General features: G+C 59.1%; 2 protein-coding genes across 9 annotated transcripts in view; both read left to right on the top strand.

The window, feature by feature from the left end:
* The window catches only part of LOC105720743 (ephrin-B3), a 128,512-nt gene extending 126,736 nt beyond the window's left edge, over window positions 1-1,776 (top strand). The window contains exons 86-89 of the mRNA XM_064378359.1: window positions 648-824; window positions 921-995; window positions 1,151-1,301; window positions 1,444-1,776. Coding sequence (XP_064234429.1) covers window positions 648-824; window positions 921-995; window positions 1,151-1,301; window positions 1,444-1,598 — 558 coding nt within the window. The 3' untranslated portion in view covers window positions 1,599-1,776. The remainder of the gene's footprint in view (window positions 1-647; window positions 825-920; window positions 996-1,150; window positions 1,302-1,443) is intronic.
* Window positions 1,777-2,269: 493 nt separating this feature from the next.
* Window positions 2,270-24,044, top strand: KDM6B (lysine demethylase 6B). 8 transcript variants are annotated; one of them, XM_064378358.1, is made up of 24 exons: window positions 2,270-2,402; window positions 9,115-9,233; window positions 14,090-14,209; window positions 14,512-14,654; window positions 14,749-14,890; window positions 15,097-15,195; window positions 15,303-15,522; window positions 15,624-15,716; window positions 15,803-15,964; window positions 16,048-16,233; window positions 16,320-16,667; window positions 16,769-18,966; window positions 19,056-19,182; window positions 19,307-19,412; window positions 20,247-20,452; window positions 20,557-20,621; window positions 20,705-20,776; window positions 20,881-21,029; window positions 21,179-21,293; window positions 21,382-21,569; window positions 21,727-21,868; window positions 22,212-22,338; window positions 22,424-22,594; window positions 22,712-24,044. In XM_064378358.1, exons 5-24 carry the CDS (start codon window positions 14,754-14,756, stop codon window positions 22,733-22,735), a joined length of 4,935 nt encoding a protein of 1,644 aa, XP_064234428.1. In that variant the 5' UTR covers window positions 2,270-2,402; window positions 9,115-9,233; window positions 14,090-14,209; window positions 14,512-14,654; window positions 14,749-14,753; the 3' UTR covers window positions 22,736-24,044. The 8 variants fall into 8 exon arrangements, with proteins under 8 accessions (XP_064234428.1, XP_064234422.1, XP_064234424.1 ...); XM_064378352.1 differs by having other exon boundaries at window positions 2,282-2,402; window positions 22,424-24,044; XM_064378351.1 differs by lacking the exon at window positions 2,270-2,402 and adding an exon at window positions 7,070-8,749 and having other exon boundaries at window positions 22,424-24,044.
* Window positions 24,045-24,088: the final 44 nt, after the last annotated feature.

Genomic DNA, 24,088 nt, shown 5'->3' with positions numbered 1-24,088 from the left:
CTTACAGACTTACTCAGGGCAAGTTACTAACCTCTCCAAGGATGTTTCAAAGATTCCCAGTACTGTGCATACCACTGAGAAGGTGCTTCATTAATGGTACCTGGTTAATATTACTGTGGTCATTGTTATTAATGAATAGTTATCGTATGCCTCTTTCCTGGAAATTGGCTTTGGAGAGCTTTGCTCACCTGTAGTTGGGGAACAGGGGCTGATACCACATAGTCTTCTCATATCTGCTTCAGGTGCTCAAAAATAAGGATTTGGGTTGGGTGCAGTGGCTCACGCCTGTAATCCCAGCACTTTGGGAGGCCAAGGCGGGTGGATCACCTGAGTTCAGGAATTTGAGACCAGCCTGGCCAACATGGCGAAACCCTGTCTCTACTAAAAAAATACAAAAATTAGCCATGTGTGGTGGTGAGTGCCTGTAATCCCAGCTACTAGGGAGGCTGAGGCAGGAGAATCACTTGAACCTAGAAGGCGGAGGTTTTGGTAAGCTGGGATCACACTGTTGCACTACAGTCTGGACAACAAGAGTGAAATTCCATCTAAAAAATAAATTAAAAAAAATTAAAAACCCAAAAATTAATAAAAAATAAGGATTTGAATGCATGGCTAAATAAGAGAATAAGCATGCACTCCTTCCCTAGGCATACCCCTCACAAAAGCCACTGGCTGCTTGGACAAGGGACTTGGCCATGCGTGTGGAGCAGTTTGAGCTGTGGGCCAGCCGGGCCCGGCCTCCTGTCATCTTCTGGCTGTCTGGTTTCACCTTTCCCACTGGCTTCCTCACTGCTGTGCTGCAGTCTTCTGCTCGCCAAAACAACGTGAGCAATGTGCAAAGTGTGAGCAGGATGTATGCTGTGGCCGTGCATTTGTTCTCCTCTTCAGGGTCTTCCCTTATTCTCACCTTCAACCCCCAGATTTCAGTGGACAGCCTCTCCTGGGAGTTTATCGTCTCCACTGTGGATGACAGCAACCTAGTGTATCCACCCAAGGTGGGAGCCAGTTGTGCTTGGAGATCTGAGCAAAAGAGGGTACTGGGAGCAAAAATGGGAAATAATTGGATGAGAAGGGAGGAGAGAGGTAGCAGGTCAGGGGTGCTGGCAACTGAAGTATAGCTTCTCCCAGACCTGCTCCCACTTTTCCCCAGGACGGTGTCTGGGTTCGGGGCCTGTACCTGGAAGGTGCTGGCTGGGACTGGAAGAACTCCTGCTTGGTGGAGGCAGAGCCCATGCAGCTTGTCTGCCTCATGCCTACGATCCATTTCCGGCCTGCAGAGAGCCGCAAGAAGAGCGCCAAGGGTGGGACAGCTCCCCAAGACCTGCCTGCCCCATCCCTAGTTTGGAACCTAACCCATCCTCTGCTCCAGCCCATCCCACACCTGCTCCTGCCCTGCTCTCCCAGAGGCTCTGGGGGTCTGACTCCTCCTCTCCTTTCCCCCAGGCATGTACTCCTGTCCCTGTTATTACTATCCCAACCGGGCAGGCAGCTCAGACCGAGCCTCCTTTGTCATCGGCATTGACCTGCGGTCTGGGGCCATGACGTCTGATCATTGGATCAAGAGGGGCACTGCTCTACTCATGAGCCTGGACAGCTGAGAGACCTCCTTGTCTTCTCCACTTGACAGAGGGTCGGGGACTCCAGGAGCTAAGACAGATATTGCACCTAGGACTGAGGCTGGACTGACCTCAGTCTTTGACCTTGGCCGAATTTGTGTGATGTGGCCCTGGAGATACCTAGTTGTGCTAGCCATAAAAGTGAAAGAGTTGTATTGGAGCTCAGTGCTGTAAAACACCCGCGACAACAAGCCTTACGTCTCTCAATGCAATGGTGAGGGTCTGGGGAGGGAGGAAGCCCGGGCTTCACAAAGGACAGAGCTACAGTGAAGCTGCTACTTGCACGAAAAAAGCTAAGGAGGTGGGGAGGCCTGGAGAGGAACGTAGGCGTGGCCTTGAACGAATTGGCAGGGCGGAGGGGGTGTGAGGAGGCTGTCGCTAAGTCTCGGGGCAGGACTTGAGTGGGTGGGGCGGGGCTTACCTTTGAACGGCGCGTGATCCAAATGGGATAGGGATTTTTCAGGCAGGGATCAGGGCTGAACCCTGTACATTGCACCCTGAAGCCCGCACCCCGCATCCAGCATCCTGGCCGGCACCAGCGCTCAAGCGAGCGGGACCGGCAGAAGATGGGGCGGAGCCGAAGAGGGGGACTTGAGCGCGAGGAGGGGCGGGACTACGAGAAGGGGGCGGGGCTGGGGAGCGGGGGTGCGGGTGTTTGTGTTGGAAAATCCAACTGCGCCACTGGGCGGAGCGGCCCCCCCAGCCCCGGCCTGGGAGAAGGGGGGGCCGCTCGACCCCCTGGGAGACCTTGCGGAGCCTGAACACCTGGGACCCCCCCAGAATCAGGTAACGGGGAGCTGCGAGGACCTCTGGAAAGAGGGAAACTCTGTGCAGGGGTCAGGATGCCTGAGTCTGGAGGGGTAGAGCTGGGGATGGACGTTTGGGTCTTGGGAAGGGCACTGGGAAGAAGACTGGAGCGAAGATCACGGGTCCCCTAGAAGAGTACGGCGGGAAAGGAGGAAGACCTGGGAGGCAGAAATGTCAGGTTCCGGATGTCCAGAGAGGCCTGAAAGGACTCCAGTTCCCCTTGGGCTGCAATTCCCCTTCTCGACTCTTGGGCGGGGCGCTGCGGTCCTCACTGAAAGGCAGGACTAAAGGGCAGTTTGCAGACAAGCCAATGCCATGACCCATTAAGGTCAGATGTGGTCAGACTGGGGTGTGTCCCGGTCCCAGAGCTACTTTAAGTCTCCCTCCAGTTCTCTGCACGGGTGAGGTGTAGAAACCTCAGTCTGACCTTCCCACCAGCGGCCCCTAGAGCTTCCCAGCGGTAGCCTTCGCCTCCATCTCACTCTCCCCACTGCATCTCCCCTTCACTACTCCTCGCCCCGCTAGTCTCCTCATCCCTGGTCCTGCCCCAACTCTGCCGTTCCCGAGCCCTCGCGCGCCCCGCACAGCTTCTCCGTGAGGAATCTTCCCAACGCAGCCACGAGATGGCGAGGGCGAGACGCGCACCCAGGGCGGCGGGGAGTGCAGGTGCGGGACGTGACCGTGAAGGTAGCTGAAGCCCCCGGTCCCGGTCCGAGGGAAAAGTAGGCTGAAGCCCCCATTTGACTTCTTGTCATCTGGGCCCCCTCACAGGAAATTGTGGGCCGGAGGTGGCAGGGCAGAAGATGGAGAGGGGACTGTGGGGACTCAGTCTCCATCTCTCCGGGCCCGGGTAAATTGCGGGGGGGACACGCAGGATGGTTGCTAAGCGACGTAGATTCGCTTCCCGTTTGCTGTAGCTTATGGCTGTGACACTGGGTGGAGGTTGAAGAGAGCGGTGGGTCTGGAGACTGTGGGGACGGTCGAGGGCAGAACGCCTGGTTCCCGAGACAGGAAGAGCCGTGGGAGGAAGGCGAGGAGGCAGCGAGCTGCACCGCGACCGGAAGGGATTCGGCGGTTGTCCGGAGGGGGGCGGGACCCGAGGCGCGGCGTTCACCTCAGCTCCCCTTCTCTTCCCGGGGTGGCTTGCCCAGTTGCCAGAGTAACTGGAGGGCGAGACTTGCGAGCCGGATTCCCAAACTCTGCAGTCCACCCAATCCGCTCCAGCGGTTGGCCCTGACGTCAGGGCCCTGACAGCCAATGGGGAAGGGTCATGATAGCGACGGGAAAGGGAGAGGGGAGGGGCACCGGCAGAGGCTGGGAGGCGGCAGCTGCCTGGGACCCGCACGTGCACTCCCACACGCTCGCGCCCACCCCCCCAGCCCTGGGCCGCTAGCGCCCAAGCAGCCCCTTGCGCCTGCGCGACGAGCCGGCCGCCCCCTCCCCAGCGTGGAGTCCGTGTAAAGCCGCCCAATGCTGCGCTCCTCAGTCCCAGGGGACCCCCCCGCCAAACGTCTCGGTCGGTCTGCACCGTTTCGCGGGTCTTGACCGTAATGCCCAGCCTCGCTCAGGAGGGCCGACTACCTGTTCCCCACCTCCCCCCAGCTGGCGCCCCACACTCCCAGGTGGGCTGGGCGGAGCTGTGGTTTCCGGCCCCATCTGCTCGGCCGCTGCCTTCCCGGGCTCTGGCTTACGTTGCTTCCCCAAGAGAAAGCGAGCGGGTACCAGCGCCCCTTCCCGAGGCTTCTCCCTCCCGGGCCCAGCTGCTGTTGGTGGCGGGGGAGGGCACTGCGGGGAAGCCCCGGACGGCCCAGGTGACTCTTCTGGGCCATCACGCCCCTTCTTCGCGTGAATTCCTGCTCTTTGATGTGCACCAGAACCCTTCCCATTCCTAATGTTTCCTTCTCATTCGCTCCGGCGTTCTTCGCACCTCCCTCGGCTCTTTTCGGGCTGTCTGTCCCTGTCTCCACTCGTCCTTCTTCGCTTCTCCCGGTTATATAACTCTTCCTCTTGCCGTGTCCTGGTTTCAACTCCACAGACTCCGCCCTGGAACAGCGCGGGGAGGGGCGGGAGAGTTGGGGACCCAGACAGATTCCGGCTGGCGGCCGGCTGGGGCACGGGGGATCCTGCAGATGGAAGACGGAGCCCCGCGGGACTCGGTGCCCCCGTCCCCGCCTGCCGGCCCCCACCGAGATCTTGCCCGGGAGAGAGAAGGCATAGTATCTCCGAGGGGCGTGTCGGGCTGACTCCCGTCAGAAATGTGGGTTGGGAGGTCAGGGCTGCAGGCGGAGAGGAGGAGACAGGCAAGAGGCCTGAGTCCCTGGGATTGGAGTCGTATAGGGGTAAAAGAGATAAGGACGCCTGGGTTCCTTCCTACGTCTCCTTTTTGGATTCCCAGAATTCCTAAGGGTGTTTCCAGGAAGCTTAGCCAGCACACCCCCTCCGCCCCATAGGGGTCAAAGGTCTGTGTTAGAGGTGGCCTGGGATGATGTCACCAGTGCACGTGCCCTGGGACGGTTGCCAGGCAATGAGGCTTCCTCCCCCTTCTGTTCCCTCCCACCTCTGCCCCGAGTCCAGTTCCAGTCCCGTGCCATCTCTTTCCCCTCTCCCTTCCCTTGGTCTTGGCATCCTGCAGGTGGGAAACCCCGGCCTGGAGTTTTGTGAGGGGGAGGGGCACGGGTGTGGTGTGGCTGAAAGACTTTGCCCCTTTGCTTAGGCTGAGGGAGCCTTGGGTCACTTTTCCCTAGATTGGCACAGAAGAGCTTCTCCTCCAAGCCTCCGCCCCCATAGAAAGAGCAACCTAGCAGTCTTTTTACTTTCCCACCTGCTGCATGGCCAAATGTCCTATTGCCCCCTTCCCCAGATTGAAGTGGGAGTGGTTGCAAGACAGAAGAGTTGTGTGTAGTATCGGGGGTTCACTACCCACCAGCTTATCCCTAATGTCCCCTTAATGGCACACCCCTATCTACAAACAATGAAAGGAAAAGGGCCAAGAAACAGTATTAGGCTGGAAAGTCAGGGTCTTTACTGTGTGTATGCCGGTGAATCGGTCTGTAGCCTCTCACTAGGTGGAGGGGGACTCAGTTGCTTGCTCTGGCTGCTCTTCTCTACTAAGTCCTGGGGTTGGAGATGGTCTTGGAATAAATCAGTTTGTACTTTTATGTACCTTAGAGCTTGGGCTGTCGGATCAGACCTGGATTCTAATTCCAGCTCTGTCACTTAGTGGCTACTGGAACTTGGAAAGGTCACAACCTCTCTGAGCCTTGCATTTTAATCTTGAACATTTAAATATCAATACCTACCTTGAAGGCCGCTGCCAGGAAAAAAATGAGATAATTTATGCAAATCACTTAGCACAGTGCCTGGCACAGAATGAACACAGAATGAGGTGCTTGTTGTTATGAAATACTTTTATTGTTAAATGGTGTTATTAGTTTATTATTATTCCTGTGGGCCTGCTCCAAACCAGCAGTGACCCTAGGAGTTTGTTAGGGGGGAGTGTAAATAGTTTGTGTTAATTTGGAGATTTGGGTTAGGGGGCTGGGGATTAGCTTCAACTGCTTTGTGCGTTTTATTTGATGAAGGCTTTAGGCAGATTTGTATTGCTTTCTTTAGGATTATTTTTTCCCCTCTTGGAGAAGAAATAGCTAAGACTATTCTGTGGGTCTTGAAAATAAAATAATTGTATTGTGGTTCTTGATTTTGAAGCAAGACCCCAGTCCCCTCCCATGTTGTTCTCTGGAGCCTTTCATTTTGCAAAGGGACTCCACAGTTTTAGTGGGGACAAGGCTAGGCTGAGGGGTGTGTAAAAGGTTGGGTTGGGTGGGTGGAGAGAGACTAGTGCTGGGGGCTGGGGGGCGGGTAGTTAAAGGAAGAGACCGGAAGGGAGGAGGAGGGAGCCTGCTGGTGGGGAGGGAGGGAGGGGAGGAGGAGGTGGAGGAGGAGGAGGAGGAGGAGGGAGGGGGTTGGGGAGAGCCTGCTACAGTTCTTTGTTTGACTCCGGGACTCAGGGACGGGGAGGAGGAGGGAGGGAGGCAGAGGCTGCAAGCGCCGGGGCAGGCCCAGGAGGCAGAGGAGGGACCGTCTCCCCCGCCCCCCCAGCCCCCACTCCCCCCCCTGCTGCTTCCCCCCCTCCCTACCCGGACTCCGGGGGCACCGCCGGGGGACAGACACCCAGCAGGTAACCCCGGCCTGGCTCGCCCTCCCCTCTCTGATTTTCCTCCACACCCTCCCGGATGACCCCTTTTCCCCTTCCGTCTCCCCATTTCCCCCCTGGCCTTGCCTCTTTTCCCTGGCCTTCCGTGTTCCATCGCCCCCACTTGGGCTTGTCGCCCGCTGGCCGGCGTCTCGTGCAGCCTGATTCCCTTCTCGCCCAACAGCCTGTGTGCCCTAGGTCTGCCCAAGGCACCCTTTGGGGGCTCTGTCTGGCTGCTTCTTTGGGCTCTTGCTTTCCTTCCGACCTGTCCCCTGGGGCTCTGGGGGAGGAGGGAGTCCCTGCCTTTTCTTGCTCCCCCTCAGTTCCCCGCCCCCCCAACTCTGGCCCCCTTTCTCCTTCTAGCAGTCTCTAGGGGTGGGGAGATCACCGGAATTTAGGGGGCCCCCTGGAGGGGCAAGGGGCTGTATGTCGCTGGGGAAAGGGGCTGTGAGTGTGTGTAGGGTGGGGGTGGGGGGGCAGTTAGAGACCTGGCTGCCTCTCTGTTGTCCCTTTAAATGGCCCTCACATTTCTGGGGACTTGTTGGGGGGAGGTGGCAAGCCGTCTGCCTGGGGGGCAGGGCCCTTGGTTCGTCCACACAATCAGGGGTGGTAATGACTTAAAGGGACAGCCTCGGTGTGGCCGCTGCAACCCTGTGCTGGCGGGAGGGGGAGCCGGCAAGCCGTGTCTGGGGAGGCTTGGCTGGTGAGCAGGGCATTTAAGGCTGAGTCTGTTGCGGGGCCTGCCAGGTCTGGGACAGTGCTGCGACTGGGAAGGTGCAAGGAGGGGTGACAGCCTGCCTGGGGGGTACACAGCCTGGGCTTTATCCAGGGCCCCACCTTTGGATACACTGAGTCCTTGGCCAAGAATCCTTGAGTCCAAACTATGGAGTCTGTCGGCCACCAGGTGGGGGACCACCAGCTGGTCTGCAGGTCAGTGGCCTGGCCTGGGCACTTTGGAGCTGGCACTTAAGCTTCCCCTTTTGTTGTTTGGCTCTGTGCACAAGGAAGCCCCAGCCCCTCCTCCAACCCAGCTCCCCCTTCCCATCCACATGCCCCCCTCACACACACACACACACACCCCAGCTGTTGGACAGATGAATTACAGCCTCCGGCTTGGGGCCAAGGCTGGTGAGGGATTAAAGCTCTGGGGCTGGCCCTTTAAATGGCTGTTAGCCCCTCCCCCACTCTGTTGTTCAAACACCCCTCACACACCCCTCTGACCCCTTTGGCTGCCCCCTCATTCCTCCCCTTGGTCTGTCCTAATGTCTGCCCACTAGACTAGCCCTTCCCAAGTCCCTTCCCCTAGCACAACCGCAAAACACAGATGCTAGACTACAGATACTCCCTGGACCCAGGTTGTGAGCCGCCCCATCCTGGAGAGTTCCAACCTCAAGTTCCCTTCCCCAGAGGAAGGGCCTAGCCTGCCAGACCTCACCCACCTACAGCTGACCACTACCCTGGCCCAGTGAGGGGACCTTGGTGGGTCAGAAATAGCACCTCCCTGGGGGCAGTGTCATCAGCAGCCACGGAAGCTTGCAGAACATTGCATCATGGAGACTGGGGGCTAGAGGCCTGAGTCTCTGGGGCAGGGGGAAGGATGGGGGCTGGAAGGCCAAGGAATATAGAGATTAGATTAGGAGCCCAAGTGTTAGGGTCCATAAGGGCAGAGAACTATGACTAAGGGAGCAGAAAACAGGTTCCTGAGGAGTGAGTCTGAGGTGAGGGGCCACTTAACTCTGACCCCTGGATGGACACCTGATTCTTGGCCTTGGACTTACACTAAAAGACCTAGCTTCTTGTCTCTGAGGGTTGGGAAGGGAGTGAGCCTCTATCACCTTCTTAGGCCACATAAGAGGAAGGAGGTGATGGGGAAACAGGATATTGCCTTGGTGGTGGCAGGGAGGGGAGGCTTGCAGCAGAGGCTACTTCCAGGCTCAGGCCCAGAGTCATAGTTCTTGCAAGGGAGGATGGCCCCTCCCTGTTGGGCCCGTTCGTCTAGTCTGGCTACCTGTGCTGCTAGCCAAGACCTGCCTGCACCCGCCTGGGGGAAGAGGAGGGGGCAGAGTCCAGAGGGTGGGGTTGACTGTCTCATGTCTTGATAACGTTGGAGAGGACACAGAGCTGAAGGAAGCAGGTCTGCATGTCCTGGTGCTAGAACTCAGGCTGGCTTGGGTGCAGATGATAGGGCAGCTGGGGCGACTCTGGGGCCAGGGAGTCTCAGCAGGAGGGTCCTGTCAGAAGAGGGATCAGGGGTTGGGTATCTACTGTAGACTTACTCACATGCCATATCATGGCCTCTTACCGACTGGTCCAGCCTGCTTCCCAAAGGGGAAGGTTGGATGACCAGTTTGGGGATGGCTTTTTCTGGTTGCCATGGAAACAGATTCTCCTGTCATATCTGACCACCAGAGCCAGGTTTCTCCTTACTGAAGGGGCAGGGAGCCCAGGGAAATTCTCCAGCCTGGGAGACCCCACCTCTAACTGACTTTTTTCTTTTAGGTTCCCCCCAGGGCAACATGCCAGCCCCGTAGCACTACCCACCCCACCCACCGTGGTCTGTTGTACCCCACTGCTGGGGTGCTGGTTCCAATGAGACAGGGCACACCAAACTCCATCTGGTAAGTCCTGTCTGAGTGACCCTCTCTCCCCAGCAGTCTAACTGTACCACATGGTTGGAGATGCTTGGTATGATCTGGATCATGCCCACTCTTCAGAATGGTCCAGTCCAATTCTGAGCACCTCACCATGTGGTGCTTGAGTGGTTCAGCCCTCCTGGTTTATGGACCTCCCTTCTATCTCCTATAAATGGTTCAGCCCTATACTTCACCAGCCTCTCCACTACTACCAAAAAATCTTCTCCCCACTATCTCCCCAGTGCTACAATTCAGTTGCTTATTGAATGAAGATGGAGTTTGCAAGCTGAAAAGTGGATATGAGTTACCCTGGAGGAATTTTTTCTTGGGAGGAGAAGGGCTTTGTCTCTATAGGAGTTGTTGAACACCCTGGCTTTTGGAGGGTGTTCAGAAATTGATTTGGGGAGATACTGGAGATCACTACCAGCAATCTTGGCATTTCACCTTTCCTTCCAGATCTCTTTAGGTCCCATTCTCTTCCCACTGCACTACAGCATTTGCCCCCATACCTATGTCTTAACCTCTTCTGCTTACCTCTCTCCTTCTCTCAGTTCTCTGCCTGAGGCCCTGCTTTATTTCCCATTCCTTTGTTGGAGAAAATGGAAGATAATCCCTAAGTCAGGGGCTTAAGTTTGCTGTGTGTTGTTCTTCCCCATTACATATGGGGCTTCTTGAGTGGAACTGTTTTCTTCTATGTATCTCTCGCTATTTTGCATGATGTTTTGCACATTGGGGTGCGTGGTGGATTTGTGTTGAATAATGTTAACTGAATGAGCTTCATTACCAAGAACCTATGATTTCTGAGATCTGCTGCACAGCCTCCTACCTTCTCCTTCTCTAGAGAATGTGGGGAGGGTAACATGGGTAGAGCTGAGAGGAAGGCTGACCAGGAGATGGTCTGTGAGGATAAAACTAAAAGAGGGAGAGTAGGACAGAGGCAATATAGAAGAGTGGTAAGAATGTGGCTCAAGAAAGAAGCCTAGCTCTTTTATTCTTCACTTGCAGAATGATTTGGCCAAGTCACCTAGCCTCTCTGGGTCTCAATTTCCTCATCTGTAAAATTGGGTAATCAAAGTACCTCCTATGTCAGGTTTTGGGGAAAAGTGAAAAAAAAATGCTTGTAAAATACTTAATGCAGTGCCTGGCATGTAATAAATATTCACGAAATGCTAGCAATTATCATCACAGTAGCAGCCACAGGGAGCTGTGAGAATAAGCAGGGATGTCGAGGGATGGGACAGAACTTGATTGAAGGCGGACAGACCTCCGAATACTTGACTCGAAACAGAATGATCACTGATCCAGCAAGACGTGAGGATCGAGAGGAGCGTAGCCAGGAGTCAGAAGGGTGGGCCTGCGCTAGTGTCGCCCCGACTCTGTTCAGTAACATGAAGGCAAACACAGAAGGGCATGTGCAGAGACACACGTGATCACGCTAGTGATGCAGAGGCAGACCCAGACAAAAGACCGAGACAGGAGCTAGGCTGACACACAGACAGAGACAGCCCCGCGGAGTCATGTAGACAGGGATAATGACAGGAACGCGTCAGACACAGGCACAGAGGGAGACAAGATGAACAGATATGCAGGTGCACACGGAGACAGACACCGGGACCCACGCACAGCCGACCGTGTCAGACAGACTGGTGAACACAGCGCCCAGTCAGAGGCAGACACAAGGCCTGCAGTGACACACAGCGGGCCGGGGCCGGCACCGTCACTCCTCGGTGGGGGGCGGGGAGGGGCCGGCAGCCGGGGAAAAGCTGGGGAAGGGAATCCCGGGCGGGCGGCCTGCCCGGGTGGCTGAGTCACAGCGGAGCCTCAGCCGGCGGCCCTCCCCTCCGCCTCCCCCTCCCCCAGGTAAGAAGCGAAGTTGTAACCCCTCGCTTCCACCGGGAGTGATGAGGACAGGCAGGGAGCAGGTTGCGACGAGGGTCCCAGACTGCCCCACACCGGCGCGCACGCTGCGTGCCCGCTGACTGCTTGCCCGCTGACTGCTTGCTCGGTAAAACCCGGTCTGCGTGCTCTTATCTCTGGCCGTCACGTGAGTTTGCGTGCGCACTTCAGGCCTCTTACCACGCGTCCCGCGCGGCTCCGGCGCTGCGCGGAGGGGTTCGTCGGCTCAAGCCCAGAGAGAGTTAAATGGGTGTGATTGATGGAGTGGTTCTCTCTTGGGGCTCCAGCGGGAGGTGGGGGGTCGGTTAAAGTCCCGAGTCCAGGGCCCGGATGGAGGGGGCGGAGCTGTTCTTTGCCGGGAGTGCCCGGATGGAGAGGGCGTGGCCTCGGCGGGAGCGGAATTAACCCTTTCAGAGCGGCTGGCTCCCGGGGTTGTGGGTAGGGTCGGGAGAGGCTGAAATGTCTGCCCCAGACGTATATTGACCTCGCAGCCTGGCTCTGACCGCGTGCGATTACCTCTCGCCTGTCTTGGAGGAGTCTGTGGGTGTCAGTCTTTGTGGCTATTCGTGGTTCCCTCCCCTTGGTTAGTATACTAGGACACCGGGAGTCAGGGAGGGCTATTCTTGCCCCACAGCGAGAGTGGAGGTGAGAGTGGAGCTCAAGCCGGCTGCGGCTGGGGAACAGGTGCGAGCGCCGCGTTGGGGCTGCCCGGCGCAGGGGGGGGCATCGTGGGGGAAGACGAGAGGGGAAATTCCGCGGGACCGGTGGTGAGCCGGTGTGTGGGCTGAGGAGTTGTGTCTGCCTCTGACTGTGTGTCTGTGCGTGTTCAGGGAGGCGGGGGCTGAGTCAGTGGGAAGAGGGGAAGGTTTTCTGGGTGACTCACGCTTCCTCACCCCAAGCCTGAATCAGACCCCGAGGGAGGGCTTTGAATGAGGGGGGCGAGTGAGGAGTCAAGCGCCTGGGTCCCGGGTTCGGACAAGGACCCGAGGTGGCTGGTGAGAATGAGTGCGTGTTTAGTGTACAGGAAGTTTTGTCTCCAAGTGAGGGCTTTGTATTCTTGGGTGCCGGCTTTGTGGATAAAGGTGGAAGAACAGGGGGCTGGAGGGACCGCACTCACTGGCTTAGGGAAAGCTGAGTCAGTTCCCCGTGGGAAAGGGGAAGTGGCAGAGGGGAAGTGTCATCATCGCAGAAGGGGAAGCTGCGTTTCCTGGTAACTGGCAGCGCTCTCGGGACCACTTCCCAAGCAGGGATCTGCCTCTCTGTTGTCTGGTTGCCCGGCTCCCCGTCCACGTCTGGTCCCTGGGTCTCCTCCCCGCCTCTGCCTTGGTACTCGGTTGGGGGCAGTCAGCCAGGGCTCTACTTGACCCCAGTTCAGCGCTGTACCGGGCTTGGTTACTGACAGAAAGGCTGCTGCCTTTGGTAAGGAAAGAGTTCTGACAGTAACTCCACGTGAATCGCGGAGAGGGTCCGCGGGGCTCAAGCGCCCACCAGGGTTTGGCGGAGAGTCGCATGCAGGGCCCTATAGGGTCAAAGCGCTTCCATGCAAACAAACGAACTTGCTCCTGGGGGAAAGAAGGCTCTTTTCTCCAGAAACCCGTCTGCCCTTGTGGGCTGGGTGGAAATTTCCCCACAGCGCAGACTTCTCTCAGCAAAGGCGAACTTTCCAGCCGCCCCCAGCCCCTCGTCGCGCACTCTCCCCCGGCTTCCTGCCCGGCGCTCGCTCCAGCTGGAGCGCTGGCCCCGCCTCCGCCGCTTTGTACTCGACACTCGCCTCTCGCTGCTCTTTGTACTCTAGACTCTCAATGGACCGATCCCGGGAGCGAAGCCGGCTCCCTACCTGCGGGGACGCCGGGTAGGCGCGGAGACTCAGCTCCTGGGCTCAGAGGGGCGAGAAGGAAGAACTGGGGCTAATGGGAAGGTGCCCAGGAGAGGGGAGCGCAGTGCCAGTCGGGGGTCCAGCCAGCGCCGTTGCGAAGGGGTGGGGGGGGCGTGAAGGAGGAAGTGAAACGGGTTCTGGGTTCTTTAAGGGAGTGGGCGGTGAGAGTGGGACAAGGGTGATGTCACTGCCTGTCGGGCCCCGCCCTCCTCCCTCCCTCAGGACCCCCCCCCCGTACATTTACACACACCGCTTCCGCTGCGCAAGTAGCCACGTCACGGGCAACCCCCGAAATCCCCCCCTCCCTTGGGGGGCGGGGGCCACGTGGGCCGTGGGGAACCGCGTGGCCCCGGCGGGGAAGGGCAGAGAGGATACGCGAGCCACGAGAGAGGGGCCACTTGGGACCGCGGTGCCTGACTTCTCGGGAGTTGGGGGACTAAAGGGGGTTTGATTTTGGGGGTCGGTCAGCATTGAAGACCCAGAAAGCCAGGGGAAGTAGAGGAGCTGGAGGAGCTGGGTATGAGACTGGGGGCTTGACCAAGGTTTGGGTCGGGGTCAGGCGTTGGGGGTGGAGTTCCCTGCTAGCGCCGCGGACGGGTTTGGGTGCTGTGTAAGTCGCCGTGGCTGGCCAGCCCTAAGCAGTTCTTAGGGGCGCTGGGGTGAGGAGGTCAGTCACTGGGCGAGGTGAAGTGAGGAAGGGAAGGGATGTCTGTTTTGCGTTCCGCATCCATCTGCTGTCTGTCGGTCTTGCGATGGCCGGACGCGGGGCGACTCGAGCGGCCTGGCCGTGACCACTGGCTCTGGGTGCGTGAGGCTTGCGGGTAGCGCCAGCCCACACGCGGGCCGAGCGTGCGACTCACCGCCCTCATCCGCATGTGTCTTGTCCTGGCGTCCTGGCTGCTTTCTGGCCCTGCCAGCCGGAGTGTCAGATCCTAGATGGGGACCCTAGGTGGGAGCCGTGGGGTCACATCGGGGTCATCCGGGGCTATGCCCGTCTGACCGGCTCCGGCGCCCTTCCTCCCCCAGCTTCGGCTGCTGGGTTCACCTAGCTCCCATTGGTTCCGGCCAGGCTGTTACTGAGGCGGAGACACGGGTGATGATTGGCTTTCTGGGGAGAGAGGAAGTCCTGTGATTGGCCAGATCTCTGGAGCTCGCCGACGCGGTGAGAGGACGCTCCCACGGAGGCCGGGTAAGCGGCCGCTGCGTTGCGGGGTGGCCTGGTGACTCCGGACTGGAAACCTGGTAGCGCAGCCACCCCGTCCCTCCCACCAGCCTTTTGGTTCCCTGCCACACACATCCCGGCTCCCAGCCACACTCCTGGGCCTCTAGGGGCTGATTGGATCGGGTGGGCCTCCCCTTGGGGAAAGCCAAGGCTGGGCCCTTTGCACAAATGACAGATTGGTGAATGCCACGGTCCGCTCAGCCCAGCCACTGGGCCTTGACTATGTGCTGGCCAGCTTGTCTCACTCCTTTTCCTCCTTCTCTCTGTAGAATTGGCTGTGAAAGAACCCAGGCAGCCATCTGGGGGTAGCGGGCACTCTTATCAGAGCGGCTGGAGCCGGACCATCGTCCCAGAGAGCTGGGGCAGGGGGCCGTGCCCAATCTCCAGGGCTCCTGGGGCCACTGCTGACCTGGTAAGGGAAGATCTGGGGTCAAGCTGGCAGGGTGTACACTGGCAGCTCTGGTTTTGCCCCCAATGAGAGCATAATTTTTTTATGCCCAACTCAGGCTGGATGCATCGGGCAGTGGACCCTCCAGGGGCCCGCGCTGCACGGGAAGCCTTTGCCCTTGGGGGCCTGAGCTGTGCTGGGGCCTGGAGCTCCTGCCCGCCCCATCCCCCTCCTCGTAGCGCATGGCTGCCTGGAGGCAGGTGAGAACTTGGGGCCCTCTGTCTCCAGGCATATCTCTTTCCATTTCTGTACCCTTCAATCTGTGTCATTCTCCATGGGTTCCTGTCATTCTGTGGGCTTCTGTGTAGTCCTCAGATGCTTTCTCTTATTCTCTCAGCCCCCTCCTGCCTAGGTAGGACAAGACTGCTCCTTCTTGCTGTATATAATAGACTCCTTCTCTCTCCAGATGCTCAGCCAGCATCGGGCAGCCCCCGCTTCCTGCACCCCTACCCCCTTCACATGGCAGTAGTTCTGGGCACCCCAACAAACCATATTATGCCCCAGGGTAAGTGGACATTTGAAGGTTCTTGGGGTGGGAGGTAAGACCAGGGGCTTGAAGGAGTCTTCTCAAGCCTGACCCCCACCCCCACCCCCACCCCTTCTGCTCTGTAGGGCGCCCACTCCAAGACCCCTCCATGGGAAGCTGGAATCCCTGCATGGCTGTGTGCAGGCACTGCTCCGGGAGCCAGCCCAGCCAGGACTGTGGGAACAGCTTGGGCAACTGTATGAGTCAGAGCATGACAGTGAGGAGGCCGCACGTTGCTACCACAGTGCCCTTCGATACGGAGGAAGCTTCGCCGAGCTGGGGCCCCGCATTGGCCGACTGCAGCAGGTAGGATGAGGTAGGGCATGGGGGATGGGATTGTACAACTGTGCTTCTGGCTCAGTGCCCCACCTGATGTCTGCTCCTGCCCCATGTCCCCCCACCCCCAGGCCCAACTCTGGAACTTTCATACTGGCTCCTGCCAGCACCGAGCCAAGGTCCTACCCCCACTGGAGCAAGTGTGGAACTTGCTGCACCTTGAGGTGAGGCTGGCGCTGAGTGAGTTAGGGAGGAGGGCCAGGCCGTGCCTGCACCCATGCCATTTTCTCTTCTTTCTTTTTGTTCTCAGCACAAGCGGAACTATGGAGCCAAGCGGGGAGGTCCCCCAGTGAAGCGAGCTGCCGAACCCCCGGTGGTGCAGCCTGTGCCTCCTGCAGCACTCTCAGGCCCCTCAGGGGAGGAGGGCCTCAGCCCTGGAGGCAAGCGAAGGAGAGGCTGCAACTCTGAACAGGTGTGGGTATAGCGGGGCCAGCAGGCAGTGAGGAGGCAGGACTTAGGCAAGGAATGGGGTTCTCACACCTTTTTCTGTCCTAGACTGGCCTTCCCCCAGGGCTGCCACTGCCTCCACCACCATTACCACCACCACCACCGCCACCACCACCCCTGCCTGGCCTGGCCAGCAGCCCCCCATTTCAGCTAACCAAGCCAGGGCTGTGGAGTACCCTGCATGGAGATGCCTGGGGCCCAGAGCGCAAGGGTTCAGCACCCCCAGAGCGCCAGGTGAGCCCCTGCCTGTTGCCTTTCACCTCTCAACTGCAAATCCCATGCTCTCTATTCCTCATCCTGCATCCCCATTTATCTCCTAGGAGCAGCGGCACTCGCTGCCTCACCCATATCCATACCCAGCTCCAGCATACACCGCACACCCCCCTGGCCACCGGCTGGTCCCGGCTGCACCCCCAGGCCCGGGCCCCCGCCCCCCAGGAGCAGAGAGCCATGGCTGCCTGCCTGCCACCCGTCCCCCCGGAAGTGACCTTAGAGAGAGCAGAGTTCAGAGGTCGCGGATGGACTCCAGCGTTTCACCAGCAGCAACCACCGCCTGCGTGCCTTACGCCCCTTCCCGGCCCCCTGGCCTCCCCGGCACCACCACCACCAGCAGCAGTAGCAGCAGCAGCAACACCGGTCTCCGGGGCATGGAGCCAAACCCAGGCATTGTGAGTGACAACTTTGACAACTTCGGGTGGAGGGGTGATGGGTGGAGCTCATCTTAAGGTGGCCCGAGCTGTGCTCCGACCATCCCCTTCTACACTTGCAGCCCGGCGCTGACCATTACCAAACTCCCACGCTGGAGGTCACTCACCAGGGCCGCCTGGGGCCCTCGGCACACAGCAGTCGGAAACCGTTCTTGGGGGCTCCCGCTGCCACTCCCCACCTATCCCTGCCACCTGGACCTTCCTCACCCCCTCCACTACCCTGTCCCCGCCTCTTACGCCCCCCACCACCCCCTGCCTGGTTGAAGGGTGCGGCCTGCCGGGCAGCCCGAGAGGACGGAGAGATCTTAGAGGAGCTCTTCTTTGGGACTGAGGGACCCCCCCGCCCTGCCCCACCACCCCTCCCCCACCGCGAGGGCTTCTTGGGGCCTCCGGCCTCCCGCTTTTCTGTGGGCACTCAGGATTCTCACACCCCTCCCACTCCCCCAACCCCAACCACCAGCAGTAGCAGCAGCAACAACGGCAGCCACAGCAGCAGCCCTGCTGGGCCTGTGTCCTTTCCCCCACCGCCCTATCTGGCCAGAAGTATGGACCCCCTTCCCCGGCCTCCCAGCCCAGCACAGAGCCCCCAGGACCCACCTCTTGCACCCATGACTCTTGCCCTGCCTCCAGCCCCTCCTTCCTCCTGCCACCAAAATACCTCAGGAAGCTTCAGGCGCCCGGAGAGCCCCCAGCCCAGGGTCTCCTTCCCAAAGACCCCCGAGGTGGGGCCGGGGCCACCCCCAGGCCCCCTGAGTAAAGCCCCCCAGCCTGTGCCGCCTGGGGTTGGGGAGCTGCCTGCCCGAGGCCCGCGACTCTTTGATTTTCCCCCCACCCCGCTGGAGGACCAGTTTGAGGAGCCAGCCGAATTCAAGATCCTACCTGATGGGCTGGCCAACATCATGAAGATGCTGGATGAATCCATTCGCAAGGAGGAGGAACAGCAACAACAGGAAGCAGGCGTGGCCCCCCTGCCCCCTCTGAAGGAGCCCTTTGCCTCTCTGCAGCCTCCATTTCCCACTGACACAGCCCCCACCACCACTGCTCCTGCTGCCCCTGCTGCTGCCACCACCACCACCACCACCACCACGGCCACCCAGGAAGAGGAGAAGAAGCCACCACCAGCCCTACCGCCACCACCGCCTCTAGCCAAGTTCCCCCCACCCCCCCAGCCACAGCCACCCCCACCCCCACCCCCACCCCCACCCGCCAGCCCTGCCAGCCTGCTCAAATCTTTGGCCTCTGTGCTGGAGGGACAAAAGTACTGCTATCGGGGGACTGGAGCAGCTGTTTCCACCCGGCCTGGGCCCCTGCCCACCACTCAGTATTCCCCTGGCCCCCCATCAGGTGCTACCGCCCCACCGCCCACCTCAGCGGCTCTTAGTGCCCAGGGCTCCCCACAGCCCTCCGCTTCCTCGTCATCTCAGTTCTCTACCTCAGGCGGGCCCTGGGCCCGGGAGCGCAGGGTGGGCGAAGAGCCAGCCCCGGGCCCCACGACCCCCACCCAGCCACCCCCACCCCTGCCTCTGCCCCCTGCTCGCTCTGAGTCTGAGGTGCTAGAAGAGATCAGTCGAGCTTGTGAGACCCTTGTGGAGCGGGTGGGCCGGAGTGCCACTGACCCAGCAGACCCAGTGGACACAGCAGACCCAACGGACAGTGGGACTGAGCGACTACTGCCTCCCACCCAGGCCAAGGAGGAGGGTGGTGGGGTGACAGCAGCAGTGGTGTCAGGCAGCTGTAAGCGGCGACAGAAGGAGCACCAGAAGGAGCATAGGCGGCACAGGCGGGCCTGTAAGGACAGTGTGGGTCGGCGGCCCCGTGAGGGCAGGGCAAAGGCCAAGGCCAAGGCCCCCAAAGAAAAGAGCCGCCGGGTGCTGGGGAACCTGGACCTGCAGAGCGAGGAGATCCAGGGTCGTGAGAAGTCCCGGCCCGATCTTGGCGGGGCCTCCAAGGCCAAGCCACCCACAGCTCCAGCCCCTCCACCAGCTCCTGCACCTTCTGCCCAGCCCATACCCCCGTCAGCCCCTGTCCCTGGAAAGAAGGCTCGGGAGGAAGCTCCAGGGCCGCCAGGTGTCAGCCGGGCTGACATGCTGAAGCTGCGCTCACTTAGTGAGGGGCCCCCCAAGGAGCTGAAGATCCGGCTCATCAAGGTAGAGAGTGGTGACAAAGAGACCTTTATTGCCTCTGAGGTAGAAGAGCGGCGGCTGCGCATGGCAGACCTCACCATCAGCCACTGTGCTGCTGATGTTGTGCGTGCCAGCAAGTGAGTTGGCTGCCTGCTTGGCCTGGGGATAGGCTCCTTTCCCCCCATCACCCTGATGTTCCTGTCTTCATCCCACTGTCCTCCCACAGGAATGCCAAGGTGAAAGGGAAGTTTCGAGAGTCCTACCTTTCCCCTGCCCAGTCTGTGAAACCGAAGATCAACACTGAGGAGAAGCTGCCCCGGGAAAAACTCAACCCCCCTACACCCAGCATCTATGTATGTGTGCCACTTGTACTCAGAACCACCCCTACCAGCGGGTTCTAAGACAGTGCTGGGGACAGCTGGGGTGCTCTGAGCCTGGGCCAGGGCTCTGACCCCAGCTGTTTTGGTCATGTCTCAGCTGGAGAGCAAACGGGATGCTTTCTCACCGGTCCTGCTGCAGTTCTGTACAGACCCTCGAAATCCCATCACAGTGATCCGGGGCCTTGCAGGGTCCCTGCGGCTCAGTGAGTATGGGAGGCAGAGTGTCAGGGAGGGCTACAAGGGTCTGGGGAATGTGGGACCCTCTGAGAAATCCCACACCAGAAGACCCACAGTGGCTATGAGGAGTCCTCTGAGTGATGAGTCAGCTGGCCCTGGACTCTTCTCCTATCTGTCTGTCTATCCCCAGCATTTGGCAAGGGAGAAGGGGCCATAGTCAGGGCCCTGGTCATTTCTGAATTTCTTGGCGATTAAGGATGAGAAGAATACAGATTTTAGAATACCCCTAAAGACGTGATTTGGGGGCTCGCTCTCTTTCAGTCTTTTATTGCGCAAAATTCCAAACACAGAAAATTAGAGGAAACTATAGAAATATAAAGGTCAATCTTGTCTTCTTTATACCTGTATACCTCCCTTCTCCACATTGAGTTATTTAAAGCTCATTTCAGGTTTTCACTTGACTGAATCATTAATTGGATCCAATGGTATCTCAAAGAAACTGCTGTTTTGACTAGAAAGATTCCAAATGGGGAAAAAGAGAACCCGCCATTCATTGAGCACCTAGTATGTGCCAGGTGTGGTGCATATGGCCACGCGTACACCTGAGGACACTGGTCGAGGGGCTGAGTCCTTGAGCAGCTGCCGGAGAAAAAGAGGGATGGTGAGGATGCAGATAGAGGCCAGCACTCCCAGTTTCCTGTGGGGCCAGGTTTTCTGCTTATTTCTCCTGGGCTGAGCTTTGCTAAGCCTAGGATCACCCTGTCAGAGGCCAGAGGAGGAGGAAAGGGAAAGGATCTGTCAGGTCCTTGGTCCCTGTCCTCTGCCTCTGCCCCGATGCCTTACTCGGCCCTCCCTTGCAGACTTGGGCCTGTTCTCCACCAAGACACTGGTGGAGGCGAGTGGCGAGCACACCGTGGAGGTCCGCACGCAGGTGCAGCAGCCCTCAGATGAGAACTGGGACCTGACAGGCACTCGACAGATCTGGCCCTGCGAGAGCTCCCGCTCCCACACCACCATTGCCAAGTACGCACAGTACCAGGCCTCATCCTTCCAGGAGTCTCTGCAGGTGAGAGGAGAATGTGGCCAGAGGCAGGTCCTGGGACTGGGGGTGAGGTGGGAGGGCTCTTGGAAGGTCTCTGACCCAGGCCTGCCGACCCTCTGGCTGAGCAGGAGGAGAAGGAGAGTGAGGATGAGGAGTCAGAGGAGCCGGACAGCACCACAGGAACCCCTCCTAGGTACGGTACCAGTGTGTCCTTTCCCTTCCTGCTTCCTTCCCCTCCCTCTGCTCTCCAACAACCTGTGCTCTTCACCCCAGCAGCAGCGCACCAGACCCGAAGAACCATCACATCATCAAGTTTGGCACCAACATCGACCTGTCTGATGCCAAGCGGTCAGTGGGGCTGAGGCTAGCAAAGCTGGGGCAGGAATGCTGCTGGGACCTCGCAGCGGGGGCGGGTTGTAGCCTCTCACTCTCGTCGCACTTTCGCACCGCAGGTGGAAGCCCCAGCTGCAGGAGTTGCTGAAGCTGCCCGCCTTCATGCGGGTAACATCCACGGGCAACATGCTGAGCCACGTGGGCCACACCATCCTGGGCATGAACACGGTGCAGCTGTATATGAAGGTGCCCGGCAGCCGAACGCCAGGTGCGCTCCACGCCTGAGCGCGCCGGGAGGCGCGAGAGGAGGGGTTGGCGGCGGCGCTCAGCCATCAGCCAATGAGGGCAGAGGGCGGGGCTGGCGGGGATCGTAGCTCTGACCGGGCCAGCCATGCCGTTCTCTGTCGACCCCTGCAGGCCACCAAGAGAATAACAACTTCTGCTCCGTCAACATCAATATTGGTCCAGGTGACTGCGAGTGGTTCGCGGTGCACGAGCACTACTGGGAGACCATCAGCGCCTTCTGTGACCGGTGCGTGCTGTCTGTCCCACGCGAGTCATTCTACTGCGTCCCCGCCCTCGGTCCCTAGTTCCCACCTGACGTTGTGGCCACCTCGCAGGCACGGCGTGGACTACTTGACGGGTTCCTGGTGGCCAATCCTGGATGATCTCTATGCATCCAATATCCCTGTGTACCGCTTTGTGCAGCGCCCTGGAGACCTCGTATGGATTAATGCGGGGACTGTGCACTGGGTGCAGGCCACCGGCTGGTGCAACAACATTGCCTGGAACGTGGGGCCCCTCACCGGTGAGAGGGTGGGGCAGGTGTTGGCGGGGTGTGGGGCCTCAGCGGCAAGAGGCTGGGAGGAGGGGCTTGGAGAGCCGCCAGCAGGGAGGGAAAGGGCTTGGGCCTAGGTATCTGGGGGCTGTGTGAGAGTCCTATTGTGATCGCCTCTGGCCCGCAGCCTATCAGTACCAGCTGGCCCTGGAACGATATGAGTGGAACGAGGTGAAGAACGTCAAATCCATCGTGCCCATGATTCACGTGTCATGGAACGTGGCTCGCACGGTCAAAATCAGCGACCCTGACTTGTTCAAGATGATCAAGTGAGGACCCTATTTGAGTGGGAACCCATCTCCACCTACCCGATCCCTGTTCTAGTTCTTCCTGTCTGACTGCGCCCCATTCTTCACCTCTCTCCATCCGTGTCTGCCTGTGCCTCAAGCATTACTATGCTGGGAAAGCTACCTAAGTCCCTGGTCTTGACCTTTCCTAATGGTCCAAATAGACAAAAGCCACAGGAAATCTCACCTATGACCGATGCCCAGGACAGAGGATGGGACCCGAACATGAAGCGGGGAGGGCCCTGGAGCTGCCCCTCTGCCCCTGCTCCAGCCCTGCCCCAGCCTTCCCTGCCGGTGGCCTCAACACAACCCCACTCTTCCCCAGATTCTGCCTGCTTCAGTCCATGAAGCACTGTCAGGTCCAACGTGAGAGCCTGGTGCGGGCAGGGAAGAAAATCGCTTACCAGGGCCGCGTCAAGGACGAACCAGCCTACTACTGCAACGAGTGCGATGTGAGTGGGCCGGCTCTCCTGCGCCCCCTGAGTGTGTCCACAGTGGCCCTCCCTCCCCCTGACTGCCGCCTCCTCCCTGCCCCAGGTGGAGGTATTTAACATCCTGTTCGTGACAAGTGAGAACGGCAGCCGCAACACGTACTTGGTACACTGCGAGGGCTGTGCCCGGCGCCGCAGCGCGGGCCTGCAGGGCGTGGTGGTGCTGGAGCAGTACCGCACAGAGGAGCTGGCACAGGCCTACGACGCCTTCACGCTGGTGAGGGCCCGGCGGGTGCGCGGTCAGCAAAGGAGGGCACTGGGGCAGGCTGTAAGGACGGGCTTCAGGGGCCTGGCCGCGCCTGCCCCTGAGCCACTGCCGGCTTTGTCCCCACAGGCCCCCGCCAGCACGTCGCGATGAGGCCGGACGCCCCGCCCGCCTGCCGGCCCTAACAGGGCGCCGCGGGGCCACCAGCACACGCCTGGGCTGGACCTGGGTCCCGCCTCTGGACGGGAAGGGGGTCGGGCCCAGCCCTTCCACCCCATTGGCAGCTCCCCTCACTTAATTTATTAAGAAAAACATTTTTTTTTTTTTTTTTTTTTTAGCAAATATGAGGAAAAAAGGAAAAAAAATGGGAGACGGGGGAGGGGGCTGGTAGCCCCTCGCCCACCAGCCCCTCCCCTCACCGACTTTGGCCTTTTTAGCAACAGACACAAGGACCAGGCTCCGGCGGCGGCGGGGGTCACATACGGGTTCCCTCACCCTGCCAGCCGCCCGCCCGCCCGCCCGCCCGGCGCAGATGCACGCGGCTCGTGTATGTACATAGACGTTACGGCAGCCGAGGTTTTTAATGAGATTCTTTCTATGGGCTTTACCCCTCCCCCAGAACCTCCTTTTTTACTTCCAATGCTAGCTGTGACCCCTGTACATGTCTCTATTCACTTGGTTATGATTTGTAATTTTTGTTCTTTTTTTGTTTTTGGTTTTTAATTTATAACAGTCCCACTCACCTCTATTTATTCATTTTTGGGAAAACCCAACCTCCCACACCCCCAAGCCATCCTGCCCGCCCCTCCGGGGACCGCCCACCGCCGGGCTCTCCCTGCGCCCCAGTGTGTGTCCGGGCCCGACCCGACCGTCTCTACCCGTCCGACCGTCTCCACCCGTCCGCCCGCGGCTCCAGCCGGGTTCTCATGGTGCTCAAACCCGCTCCCCTCCCCTGTGTCCTGCACTTTCTCGGACCAGTCCCCCCACTCCCGACCCGACCCCAACCCCGCCTGAGGGTGAGCGACTCCTGTACTGTAGGGGAAGAAGTGGGAACTGAAATGGTATTTTGTAAAAAAATAAATAAATAAAATAAAAAAATTTAAAGGTTTTAAAGAAAGAACTATGAGGAAAAGGAACCCCGTCCTTCCCAGTCCCGGCCAACTTTAAAAACACAGACCTTCACCCCTACCCCCTTTTGTTTTTAAGTGTGAAACAACCCAGGGCCAGGGCCTCACTGGGGCAGGGACACCCCGGGGTGAGTTTCTCTGGGGCTTTATTTTCGTTTTGTTGGTGGTTTTTTGTCCATGCTGGGGCTGCGGAGGGGTGGGGGGTTTACAGTCCCGCACCCTTGCACTGCACTGTCTCTCTGCCCTAGGGGCAGAGGGGTCTTCCCAATCCTACCCCTATTTTCGGTGATTTTTGTGTGAGAATATTAATATTAAAAATAAAAGCAGAAAAAAAATCCTGTTTCGCTAAAGTGCTGGTTGATAGCAAGGAGAGTACCGG

Source organism: Aotus nancymaae, unplaced genomic scaffold, assembly GCF_030222135.1.
Source record: "Aotus nancymaae isolate 86718 unplaced genomic scaffold, 86718_ANA_hifiasm-v0.15.2.pri h1tg000018l, whole genome shotgun sequence".
NCBI lineage: Eukaryota > Metazoa > Chordata > Mammalia > Primates > Aotidae > Aotus > Aotus nancymaae.
Note: the sequence above shows the minus strand (reverse complement) of the source record. Positions and strands in the feature narration are given on the sequence as shown.